The sequence below is a fragment of the Cygnus olor genome, chromosome 15 (genome assembly GCF_009769625.2).
Source record: "Cygnus olor isolate bCygOlo1 chromosome 15, bCygOlo1.pri.v2, whole genome shotgun sequence".
In the NCBI taxonomy this organism is placed as follows: Eukaryota; Metazoa; Chordata; class Aves; order Anseriformes; family Anatidae; genus Cygnus; species Cygnus olor.
Window position 1 is genome coordinate 11,710,224 of NC_049183.1, and position 13,015 is coordinate 11,723,238.

General features: G+C 42.3%; 2 protein-coding genes across 3 annotated transcripts in view; one reads left to right on the forward strand and one right to left on the reverse strand.

The window, feature by feature from the left end:
* Positions 1-866, reverse strand: part of PRKAR1B (protein kinase cAMP-dependent type I regulatory subunit beta) — a 100,329-nt gene extending 99,463 nt beyond the window's left edge. The window contains exon 1 of one of the 2 annotated variants that reach the window (XM_040574548.1): positions 400-866. The gene's annotated coding sequence lies outside the window, so the exon portion shown is untranslated. The remainder of the gene's footprint in view (positions 1-399) is intronic. The other variant, XM_040574547.1, reaches the window with a different exon arrangement.
* A 1,111-nt stretch (positions 867-1,977) lies between these two features.
* DNAAF5 (dynein axonemal assembly factor 5) overlaps positions 1,978-13,015 on the forward strand; it is a 28,683-nt gene continuing 17,645 nt past the window's right edge. Inside the window, exons 1-6 of the mRNA XM_040574143.1 lie at positions 1,978-2,542; positions 2,969-3,153; positions 3,935-4,059; positions 4,464-4,579; positions 8,115-8,347; positions 10,839-11,051. Coding sequence (XP_040430077.1) covers positions 2,014-2,542; positions 2,969-3,153; positions 3,935-4,059; positions 4,464-4,579; positions 8,115-8,347; positions 10,839-11,051 — 1,401 coding nt within the window. The 5' untranslated portion in view covers positions 1,978-2,013. The remainder of the gene's footprint in view (positions 2,543-2,968; positions 3,154-3,934; positions 4,060-4,463; positions 4,580-8,114; positions 8,348-10,838; positions 11,052-13,015) is intronic.

Here is a 13,015-nt window from a genome sequence, read left to right on the forward strand (position 1 = left end):
AATAACGGTGCAGTTAATCATTCCAGGCCGTGAGCTCCAAAACCACGTATCAAACGGTGGCTTAAAGCCTCTCATTTCTGCACCCCTGCAGCCTCCCCCTCCCAGAAACCCGAATTTGTGTCCCGGGAGGATTTTGGCCTCAGGCAGACCTCGCACCTCGCCCTCTCCCTTCGGGTTTCCAAGCCGGGGCAGCCCAGCAGAGGCGACACGGGGGGACAGGGGCAGAGGCGACACCGGCCCCGGGGCATCCCCCGGGCAGAGCCGGGGCCCACAGCAGGACCCCGCGGAGCCTTCACCCGGCCGGGGAAGGGCCTCGAGGGGCCTCCGTGAGGCTGCTGGGCCCGGGGAGGCTGCGGAGAGGCCGCCGGAGCCTGAAGCTGGAGGACAGCGGGTAAATACCTGCCTTGTGGGGCCGGCACGGCGGCGGCTTTCTTCTGCCCTCCCGGAGGAAGGGGCTCCCCCGCCGGTATCCGCAGCGCAGCCTCCTCCTCCTCCTCCTCCTCCTCCTCTTCCTCCGGGGCCGAGGGGCTCCCCCTGCCCTCCCGCACACAAAGGCTCGAGCACTGCCGCCGCTCAGCCGCAGGAAGCCCCGCCGCTGTCACTCACCGCAGGCTCGGCCTCCCCGCCGCCTCCGCCGCACCGGCGGGAGGGCGGCACGGCCGCGGAGCCGGGGGTGTCCCAGGTCTGGGTGTCCCCTTCCCGGGGGTGTCGGTGCGGATCCTGGCTCCCTGCCCCCGGCTCGGCTCCCGGACCCAGTCGTGCTCCGGGGGTGTAGAAGGCACCCCCGAGGGACCCCAAAATGCTCCCCGACAGGCTAGGAGCAGCGTCGTGACAGAACAAATTCAGCACAAGGGTATTTTAAAGGTCTGATTTGAAGTAGTTCTGTAGTTTATTGCATCCTAAATTAAGCGCGATTGCTCAAGGAACAAGATCCCGATGAACGTATTTTGTTAGATGGGTTGGCTGCCCAAGCAGGGTCATCTAAAGAGCACATAAAGTGTTGTGTAAAGTGCACAAATGCCTCATGAATATGATGTAAGTGCACACAAATGCCATATGAATATAATATGGGTACACATAAACTCGGTGGATATTAAAAAATATATAACAGTGTTATAGAAACCCATGACTTTGCTAACAAGGCAGTTCTGATCCTCCCAGGGAAAAAAAATGAAGGGGAAAGTGATGCAAATTGAATCATTAGGGCTGTGAAAGTCCTCCAAGATCATCTGGTCCAACCATCACCCTTACTACCACTGTCACCCACTAAACCATGTCCCTAAGCACCACGTCCAGCCTTTCCTTGAACACCCCCAGGGACTGCAATGCCACCACCTCCCTGAGCAACCCATCCCAATGCATGACTGCTCTTTCTGAGAAGAAATGTCTTCTCATTTCCAAGCTGAACCTCCCCTGGTGCAACTTGAGGCCATTCCCTTTAGCCCTACCACTAGTTATCTGTGAGAAGAGGCTGACCCCCAGCTCCCCACACCCTCCTTCCAGGTAATTGCAGAGAGCAATGAGGTCTCCCCTGATCCTCCTCTTCTCTAGACTAAGCAACCCCAGTTCCCTCAGCCGCTCCTCATAGGACTTGTAAAAACTTAAAAAAAAAAAATAAAAGAAAAAAAAAAAAGCAAAGCCACCACGGCTGATACCCAGAAGGCTCCCCGCTACACAGGGGCGCAGCGCCGCGGGCCTGCCCCCTTTGCTCTGCTACTGCCCTCAGCCTCAGCACCATCTTTACCACCACCACCACCACCACCACCACCACCACCACCCCACGGCTCTGTGAGAAGCCGAGGCCGCTGCCCTCCCTCCCAACTGCCCCCACGGGCCCGGGCCGCCCGTCAGAGCAGCGAGGCCGCACCGAGCGGCGACCGCCACCCATAACCCAAGCCCCCCTTAGCAACACCGCCCCGGGGCGGCCGTAAAGCGCGCGGCCGTAAAGCGCTCCGCCCGCCGTCGTAACGCGGCCCTAGCAACGCGGCCGCGCTTCCTTAGCGACGGCGGAGCATGGCGGCGGGGGCGGCCGAGGTGGGGCAGGCCCTGAGCCGGGCCCTGAGCTCCCTGCAGGGCCCCGACTGCGGCCGGGCGGCGCGGCTGCGGGCCCTGGAAGCCATCCGGGCCGAGGTGCAGGAGCGGCCGCTCCCGGCAGCCGTGGTGCAGGAGGTTTTCGGGGCGCAGCTGGTGCGGCCCCTGGCGCGCTGCCTGGCCGGGGACGCGGCGGAGCGGTGCCGGGAGCTCGCCCTGCAGCTCCTCTGCCACGGCCTCAGCCACGGAGATCGGCCCGGGGAGGCGCTGCCCGTGCTCCTGCCGGCCTTGGCCCAGCGTCTCTGCCCGCCGCAGGGCTTTGAGCCCTGCGAGGAGCTGCGCCTCGGCCTGCTGCAGCTCCTGGGCCTCCTGCTGCAGCGCTGCGGGGCCGCCGTGGCCCCCTACCTCTCCGACGTGGTCCGCATCCTCCAGGCCACGCTCCTGGACCACTACGCCGAGGTCAGGCGCGAGAGCTGCAGGTGTGCCGTGGCCTGCGCCCAGGCTGTGCCAGGTGGGGCCCGGGGATGGGCGAAGCAGGGGCCGTGGGCTAATGGGGGCTGCGGTGCCCAGGAGGGGCAGGGGGTAAGGTAGGGGGCAGTAGGAGGTTGTGGGGGTGCGGCCAGGAGGGGGTGAGCAGTTACACACCCCTTCACATGAGCTCTCTGTAAGCCACCCCCTCACAGGAGCACTCTGTAAGCCTTGGGGGGTCCAGTGGAGAAGAATCATGTGAGGGATGGATGCTGAGTAGTTACAGCATGTGGGTGATAGTGTTTGTGTGGGGGAAGTGCCTGTGGGCTGCTGTTCAGCGCTGCTGTAGTGCAAACATTAATCAGCTTGTTTGTAGTGGTACAGAAATCATCTTGCTCAAGATCTGTCACCCACCTCGAAAAAGGCTTGCCTGAAGGTTCTCTCTCTCCTTCTCTCTCTCCCCTAACAGAGCACTTCCATATGCAGTCAGAATCTCTGATAAACCCATTAATGCAAACAATTTCACACCAGCACTACAGAGTCCGCGTCGATGTAATTCAGGCTACCGGAGCAGTGATACAGTTTGGAAATGGAAAGTCTGTGGATGATGTTCTGTCTCACCTGGCCCAGCGATTATTTGATGAGATTCCCAAGGTGTGGTTTTTCTTCTTTTTTTTTCTTCTGGATTTATTTGAAATCTGATTTTTCTTGTTTGTTGCCCCCCTCAATTTTCAGCTTCCATTCATTCAGATGAGGTATGTAAATATCTTGCATACAAGCTTGATCAATTGTAAACTATCCAAAAGCAAGGTGGATGGCCTGTTCAGCTGCTGTCTAATTCTGCAGGCTGTTGAAGTTTATTCATACCTTCATATTTTAAAGGGTGTCTTCAATTCTGTCTAAATTCTTTTGACATCAAAAGAATTTCCTTTCATAAGATGCAGTTGCAACAGTCATTTTGAAATGTGCTACATAACCATAACTAAAATATTTTATTTTTGGAGTGGGTGCATTCCAACTATTTAGCTTAGGCTTCCTTTACAGTAAATGAAGAAAATTGTCATCTGGAGACATGCTGGACAGGTTCAAATTCCAGAGAAATTTACATTTCTCACATTCCCAGAGAAATACTAACCACAACAATTTAGGGTGTTCTGCTTTAGGTCTGTATCGTGTCTTCTTAGAGATGTGTTTTTGTGCAGCACATGGTCTAAGACTACCTAAGCCAGAGAGAGGACACAAGAGGGAGCTTGGTATCTTGCAACTTACGTAAGATGCTTGCTGCAAGCGAGGAAATCCTGGATTCTTGTTATTTGTCCTGAGACTATTCAAGCGCTTGTTACCAAGCGCTTAGATACCAAAAGCAATTTTTTTCCAGTGTTTACCTGAGTTAATTTAAATAATCTTTTTTTTTTTTCCCTTTTTAATCTATTAGGTTCGACAAGCTGTAACAACTGTCATTGGAGAATGGCTGTTGCATCTACGAGACAGATACTCATATTTTCACAAGCTGATTCCTCTGTTACTTGGAAGCTTTACTGATGAAATTCCTGAAAATATGTAAGCAGAGCACTTCTGTTTTTTCTCTTTTTTCTTTTTCTCCCCTCTGCTCCCCTAAATAGGTGGCTTATGTGGCAGTTTTTCTTATTCATGGACACATTGCTTGGAGAAAAAAAAAGTTTTGTTTTTAAACCCATTCGTGATAACATTATCTCTGGTAACTTTTGTTTGAATGCTATGTTCAAGTAAGTATGAGAGATGAAGACAGTGAGGGAGACAGAACTATCTTTGGAAGAGATGACCTCTGTCCACTGAGTACATAAACCTAATATGCCTGTTTAAATGATAGGAATGCTTCCCATCCTTCCAGCTGAATTCAAGAATTTGTATTTTCCAGAAGTTTCATTTTAGAATGTTTTCCTTTCGGGGGCACGATGGTATTTTTTATTTTATTTTATGCCTAGGACACTGGCTTGGACTTATTGGGAGAAGATAGGTTTGCAATGGGAGAAAGAGAATGAAGAAGATCTGAAGGATAAGATGGATTTCAGTGTTTCACCATCTCATTATCCCAAAGGAGGTAAGTGTTGCACAGAAAGTGTTTTTGTTTTGTTTTGTTTTGTTTTGTTTTTTTTACTTCTTGAATAATCTTGAATCCCTGTATGCTGGAACTGCAGCGCAGGATGTGAAATACTCATTACAAGATGTAATATTTGTTAATGTATAAGGGTAGCATAGACTGACTAATGTTCAGTGGCAAAAGTGATCTTCAGAGAAAGAGGTGGTGGGGGTGGACAGGCTTAGCACTGTTCTAAAAATAACTCTCATAAGAACTTGTATTTAAAAGGGGAAAAAAGGTTTATGACTTGAGAGAAGTTGTACTCTCTTGCTGGGAAAAAATGATGAATGGAATTTAGTTTCATTTCCAGTCACATATACAGTTAGTTACATACCATGTATGCAACTGAGAAAGAGATAAAGGAATGGTGTAGAAGCAGCAGAAAGTTCTGTATTAGCCAGGTGGAGAATGGGCACAGAGATGACAGGAAAGCAGAATGAAAGAACCTTTGAAATGAGTCCTTGAATAATAAGTCACACCATTAAATATACAGAATTTTCATGGAAGAAAAATTTGCAACTAAATGATTTTAAACTTCTCTGTAAGACACTAGGATGCTAACTTCAATCTACCAGCATACATGAAGAGTATGGGAAAAGAAAGAATAATTTCCTTTATTATACACACACAAAAAAAAACCAAGATATGCAGCACAGGTAGATAACTTTTTACTACCATATGATTTATAGGTAGCATTAAAAGTGATACATTTGCAGTAGCATGAAGCATGTGTCCCGTCTCAGGTTCATAAAGTTAATGTTTAAAAATATGCATATGGGTGTTGGTGAGAGAGAGGATTTAAGGGGGTCATTTATTGATTTCTGTACTCATATTTAACAGAACAAAAACTCTTTTGGTGTGAAAGAACAGGTTCATGCTTGACTTGTGCCTCCCTGACAATCACATCACAGAATCCCCAGCAGCAAAATCCTTTCCATGACAGTTGGTTCCGGAGTCCTTTCTCATTTGAAATTACTCTTCTTTTTCTTTTCTCTTCTTTTAAAGTTGTTTTACTCAGTAATGCTTGAATGAAAGGGGAGGCACTTTATAATGGTGACTGGTTTGACAGAACTCTTAAGCTTTGAAGAGTCAAGTTGATCTGTTATCCTTTCTTATATTTTTCCCTATTTGATGTGTAATAGTACCTTAGGGGTTTGGAAATGGTAACAAATGATTTTACTTCCACAAGTGATGGCAGAACCCCCTTTTTTTTTTTTTTGTCAGGTAATTTTTTAATGTGTATAAACTGGTGAAGTTGAGTGTCAGAGCACCAACCACTAATTTTGTTATGACACAGTGAAGGTCATCGAAGTGCTTAGCCCTTCTCATGGCATTTTAGCAGATATATAGGCAGTGTTCTAATACTTGAAGGTAACTAAAGCTGTGGTGAAAAATACCACAGTTTACCTGCACTCGGATAAGCAAAGGCAAGGATGAGGGAGATGGGTGAAAGAGAAAGCTTTATGTGCTAGTCCTTCAAAGAGTTGCTACCGTTCTACTGCTAATACCTTATTCAGTTATCTCTGTGTGGGGCTTTGTTTGTTTATTGGTGTGTATGTAGCCTGTTTTTAAAAAGGGGCAACTATCAATTACTTCATACATTAAATTCGTATGTACTTTCTGAAATCTTCTTAGCACAATAAATACGCTTCACAAATTTGGGCAACATTCCAGCCCTGCATTTCACTGACTTGCTTGGTAGGATTATGCAGCAAAGGCTTGACTGTGGTATGTGTGTGTTATGTGTTTATATGTCACGCTTCATGTGACAAGAGAGAAGAAAAATGAGAGGAAAGGATGATTGGCTACCTAATCTTACAGGCATAAAGCTTTGGCAAGGAAACTATTATACCTTAGTTTCAAGTAATAATTTGTGGTGTCTTGCCACAGTTTGTGTATGGATGAATTGTTAGTATGTGTGTTCTTCCCCCCATGTCCCTTCCATACGCGTGTATTTTGTATAGTATGATAATGATGTATTTTAACACTTTGTTGCTGTCTCTTTTGACTTACAGCCAAATATTCAACATTCTGGAATGTGTTTTCCACTGAGCTTATAGTACATTTTACTTAGCCATTTTTGTTCAACTCTCAAGCTAATGAACCTGACATAGGAGCCTCCCTGTGCTTTCATCTTGTGATGACAGATACTGCAGGTCAGAGGAGGAGGAGAGTTAGACCTCATACCTGGTGTCATCCGAGCAACTGAATAGCTTTCCATTGAGCAGCAGTAGTCATTGCCTAAGGGTACAGATGCAGACAGTTTGTAGCGGGGAAGTCTTTGACAGGAGTAGCTAGAGGGGTAAATGCCTGCATTTGAACATTTGAAATGAAGGAACTGCTGATAAAGAATGGTCGGATTCTTCAAATAAAATTCTGCCTCAGGTTGAATAGGATGTCCATCAGTATTTGCTGTCTCGAGTTGATTTCTTTATTTGACCTTTTGTTATTCATTGTCAGTTTTCATAATCCAAAATGTTATCCTCCATTGACAAAAGAGGTAGCAATTCATATCCTGACATTTGTATTTTATTGTATTTTTTTCTTCTGTAGATATTTTGTAGGCATTTCTGTAAGCCTTTTATATTCTTCATACAGTTTACTGTAGTCCATTTCATTTTTAGCATTTGTAGTTATATGGGCCAATGCAGGAAAATATCCTGAGCCTGCAGATACCCTTAGTAGTCAGATTTTCATGTGTTGGAGTGAAGGGAGGTGTTTGTGTTTTGTTTTGTTTTGTTTTAATATATAGTGTGTTTGTTTTTGTTGTTTTGTTTATAATGCTTAGTTTCCTACTGTATTTTTTTTAATTTCCTTTTTCAGTGCCATTTTCTTGGGTTTTTATTCACACATCCAATACTGCAGACTTGTTATTTGGCTAGTAACTTCCCTGTCTACTTCTAATTTGCCTGTCACTTCTTCAGCTTTTTCCTTTAGAGGACACAACTGATACTGTCTGTTTTAATGCAGTTCGTGTCCTTTGTACTATTTATGACTTCTGCTTTTTTCCCCCCTCCAAATTATATTTAACTCAATGATACCACAGAATTTGCACAGAAGAATCTTACTTCTGTTTTATTGGTTTGTTTATGGGTTTCATTCTAATTCTTCTAATGGCATTGGTGCTGCTATAACATTTAGAAGGAAATGATGAGGCCACAATTTCCAAAGTGGGTAGTGTTCCATACTCATGTAAATTCTCTTCCCTCTCCCTTTCTGCAAACATTTTATAGGATATAGTTTAAACAACTTTGCAGTAATAAATATATACATTTTCAGAGTTGAGTGGAGTTTGAGTTTTGCAATATCTATTAAAGAAATACAGCTTACAGATGTGAAATCCTCAGCAGCATTTGGAATATTTTGTTCCATACTGAGCCTTTTATCTTGGAGCCCTTAGACTTTTCTAAGGCTTAGCATGCATTAGCTTTTCCTTTGATATTTCTTTCATTGTGTTTTTGATTATATGTTTGTTTTGTTTTGTTTTACTCTCTAGTGACACGACCAGGACTAGGTTGTCGGGAACTTGTGTCAAGAAACCTCTCCAAAATTCTTCCAGGCCTCTGTCATGATATAACAGACTGGGTTGAAAACACAAGAATAAAAGCATCCCAGCTTCTGTATACATTATTGCTACATGCAGAGGATCACATAACACAACACATGGATCTGCTGCTTAGAACTTTGTACCAAGCATGCTTGGATGAAGAAAGTGAGGTAGTTAGGAATGTAAGTACACTCTGTCTAAATATCTGCTGTATGGTAAATGAAGACCCTAATTTTTATGGTCCTGAGTGTGTCTTGTGAAGGATGGCCTTACCCTAGGTCACTGGAAATTTCCCATGACTGCAGGATCAGGTTTTAATAGTATTTTATGTCAAAAATATGTGAAAATTATACTTACTATGTTAAAATCATTCTCCTATTGTTGGTATGAAGACCAATAATAAAGTTATTTAAATACTGTTTAGTTTATATGCCAACCCCATGAAGCATTAATAATGATCTACTTAAAAATCATAAGCAGAAGATTAAGAGTCTAAAAGGCTTGGGGCAACAAATTCCATTTAAAAACATGTGCAGGTCATGCCCTTTCAAGTTAATTTGACTTATCTTCCCCTACCGTATAATCCAACCATAATTCCAACCAGATATTGAGGTATGTTTATTCCATGTGATATCCATATTCACTGTCTGGATACTTGAGATAATACTTGTAAAATATCTTATTTTTTTTCATTGTTTTTGCAAGGAATAGATAGCGTCCTTTTTCTCTAACAGTTTATCAAACAGTTGATGCTCTCAACACTTGGTTCAATAATAATCAATAAAATGTATGTCATTAAAAACACTAGATACATTTATCAGAGGAGGAACAGGTGATAAAAACTTTCTTTACAATTTTTAGAAAAAAATCTGTTCATATGTCTACACAAGCAAAACAGCATATATATAACAAAAATGTGCTTTGATTTTAAGGTGCAGATTTTATTGTTTTGGGAAATTGGAAGATTGTGTTCAGCTTACTAGATGCAAGTAATCCAATCAATGTCAAAAAAGTTGATTTCCTAAATCAAGCTTTTGTTTTGGTTCCTGCTATCATTTGAGCCATATGCAGGCTGAGAAATTCATTCCTGAAATGGTATTTTTTCTTCAAGTTGTTGTACTTTTTCCTTGCAGTTTCTTCTTGTTCTCTTTATACTCTTTCTCAATACCAGTTTTTGTCTGCCTCCCTTGATTTTTTCTAAGTTGTTCCTCTCTTTTCCCTAGCTTCTACTCTCTTATCCCCTTTTACCTATTCCACCCATTTCATCTCTGTTTTCAGAATCAGCATCTGATCTTTAATGTTGCCAGTACAGTAAAATGGAGCTTGTAAGCTTAGCCAGTCACACGCTGATCAATATTTCGGAGAGAAATAAACCTGTAATAGTCAGAAGTCATCTTGTTGATTTCCTAATGCCTGTACACCTCTTTTTGAATCAATGCCCCAGGACAGATGTAGGAGATAGAGGCAGTTCTTCAAAGTTCCCTGCTGCTAATATAAAATAGATAGGAAAAATAATTTGAAGAATAAACCCATATGGCCCTGCTGTTCCATCTAGTGCTTAGTGCTGTAAATATAGCATCAAAAGTATGTGTTCCAGCAGCATCTAGTCTTCCCTTTCCTTTTATGACCATACTTGTCTCTTTCTTGGAATTCCACCACTAATCTCTTCACAGGTACTTTCAAAAGTTTTAATCCTAATTAGGAGGATTAAATTAATTTTACTCTTCCCTATGCCAAAGTTTCAGCAACTTGGTTTGTGAATGCTTTTTTGCTTCTTTGTGATGCTGCTTCCCAGGATACTATGATTATCTCCTCTGTCCTTTGTCACAGAAGAACCCATTTTAGAACAACTGCCAAGCTGGGAAATGTGCATGTCTTTCTCTAACCCAATAATACCAAATAAGATATTTAAGAATTACCCAGCTGGTCTCTATAAAGGGGTTAGGAGGAAATGTTCCTGTTGCACAGGTAATGGTGCAGTAGTTGACTGTATCTTTATTCATGCACCTGATTGTAAATGTTAGGCACCAGTCAGAGAGTAAATTCTGGTGTGATGGTATTTAACGTGGAATACAGCATACCAATATGTCTGCAAGGTAGAGATGGGATCAAAGAGCATGAATATAATGGGGAAAAGATAGTAATTTAAGCCTTTTTAGTTAAGAGATTGAAAGCAGCGAGCAGATCCTCCATGGCAGCGCTTCCACAGTAAGCCAGATCTGCAATGTCCATGTCAAAATATTGTACAATGACAAAAAATTCCTCTTTTGTGTTTTTATTGTTGCTTTTAATAAATGGGTAGTGGGGGCATTGAGAGCATGCCTCAGAACAGCATTTGGAGGAAAAAAAATGAAACCAGTAAATCTGCAACATCTGGTTATTCTAAGCTAGAGACTTTATTACACTGAAAGTTGTACACTTCATTTCTGTACATTACTTTCTCGTGGAAGTTTGTCTGTTGCTGAGAAGAGTGCTTGCATGCCTTATTATGTGCTTACTGAACACATGTCAAGAAAATTTCTTCATGCATATAGCCATTACTGAGTGAGTGGAAAAGGCCTACAAGGCATTTCAAATAGCAGCTGGAATCATAAAAAGAAAAATCCCATGATACGTTGAATGGTCTTGTGTTTTCAGAAAAATCCTCTAGATATTCTTGTTCTTTTTTTTCAGTGTGTGAAAGCAGCAGAATTGATTGGAACGTTTGTCAACCCTAAGGTATCTTTGAAATTAATCACATCAGCCTTTGAGAAAACACCTAAGCCATCTTGTATAATGGTTCTAACTGCAGTGATTCGAGGTAGCCCAAAAGAAATCTTACAGCCTCATTTGACTGATCTTGGCAACATGCTGTCACAAGCTGGAGTTTGTCAACGATCTGAAGAGGTAAGGGTGATTGGAAAATACACAACAGTCCCAAGTTTTAGACTGGTGGTTCTCCAACTTTGTATTTGTTCTCCTTAACTGCTCCCTTTCCTCTCCCTCCCTCGCACACCCACCCTATCCTATCATAGGTTGTAGTTGTAGGCATGTGTCTGAGACAAAGGCAGAAGCTTCCATGTCCTCCCTGAGCAGCCTTGTATTCTTTTCCTAGTTGTAGTCACCTAGTCAAATATACTATTCCCTATACTATTACATGCTGGTAATCTATCCTTTCAGCAGATGTGGATTCAAGTTTGAGAATTTTAGTAAAATGCTTCAGGCGGTAGCAGGAAAAGGCATTACAAGGAGAGAAGAAGCTGGTTAGTATGTACTGTACTAATAGCACACTCCCTTGGCTGATCCAGGTTCAGAATTTAACTGATGTTTTCAAATGCCTTGTGTTCACAGTCCAAACAAGATAATGTATTTTGATCATCATCAGTAAAAATGACTGACAACTTTTCACAGTCCATAGTGATTGACGTGTCAGGCTTTCCAAGAAAGATTCTGTTTTAATGTCATTTCTTGTTTTTATTTTGTATGAATTTTTGTATTGTTTTCCATTTTAAAAGAAAGGTACCAGTACAATTACAGGTAAATTTAGGAGCATGTCTTGTGTTCTGTCTGTTCAGCTTGGTTGCTTCTCATTAAGTTAGAATCTGGCAGGAAGGCCTATCTAAATTAGAAGTTTATTCCTGAGTGTACCCTTAACTAATGGCTGAGCCTGAAGACCATTTTCATTTTGGCATTTGAAAAATATTCATCAGTTGCTATATAAGGAGGTGAGAGCTTCTCTTCAGTGTGCAATGGAGATTGTAAGCTTCCAGGATTATTTTTTATTATCTTACTCTTTTTTTCCTTCTCTTTTTTTTTTTTTCATCACTTGCCCAGACCTAGAAATAGATCTGTTAGACATTCACAACAAGAATCCTTAAAATCTCCCCCACAGATGAAATCCCAGCTTCAATGGAAGCAAAAGTTTGTTAGGCCTCTGTTCTTAAGATGGCCAAAAAAGGGCCATTGTGATGCCTTCAGAAAATTCTGACTTCGTGTCAGATTCAAACCTCCCTTTAAAAAAAGTTATTCATGTGTATAAATCGAATCTGGCATAATTGTCTTTTTGAGCCAATGTAAGATATACATTTGAAGTTCTTCCCTCATTAGGTTTCTTCCCTAATGGAATATATACTAGTGATGCAGAGAATTAACCTTAATCTCTGTGAAGCCTGTGATGATTAGGAACTCATATAACTGGAAGCAGTATAACTTGGTTGTTCAAATAACAATTCCCTGAAGTATATCTGCAAAATTGCTATGTGGTCTTAAGCTCACCATTTCCATTTGGCATTATATACAGTAGACACATTCATCTGCAGCTGAAGCATTTGGTGGAATTGTGGAATTGTTCTAGCCTTTGGTCTTGGAAAACAATCTTTCTCTATTTTAGAGAGTAAATGCTGCATAGACACTGTTTAGCTAAGGATTGACCATGTCCATGAGATTAATAACATTTATAACTAACCTATTCCTAGACTTGATTTATTTTTTGGAAGTAAATTTATAACAATGGCCCCTTCTGTTAGTTAAATGTAGTCTGACAGCTTCATGGATTATCAGATGCACTTTATCAAAGAAGTTACTGCAAACTGACTGACAGGAATATTGACTTCCATTGATATTAGTTGGATCAAGATAACAGGCATTATATTGCAACAAACGAGATAAATTGGCAAAGATAAAAGCAGACACTCAGGTTTTCTTGTTTTATGTATTTAACTATTAATGTTCCATTCAAAATAGTAAGACATGGAATTATATTTGAAAAAGTTGTAATAAATATGTTATTAATTAACAAATTACACTTCAGAATGAGGAAGTACTATCAGAAAGCATTCTGAAATACTTTGATGTTTTATTCACAATTGAGC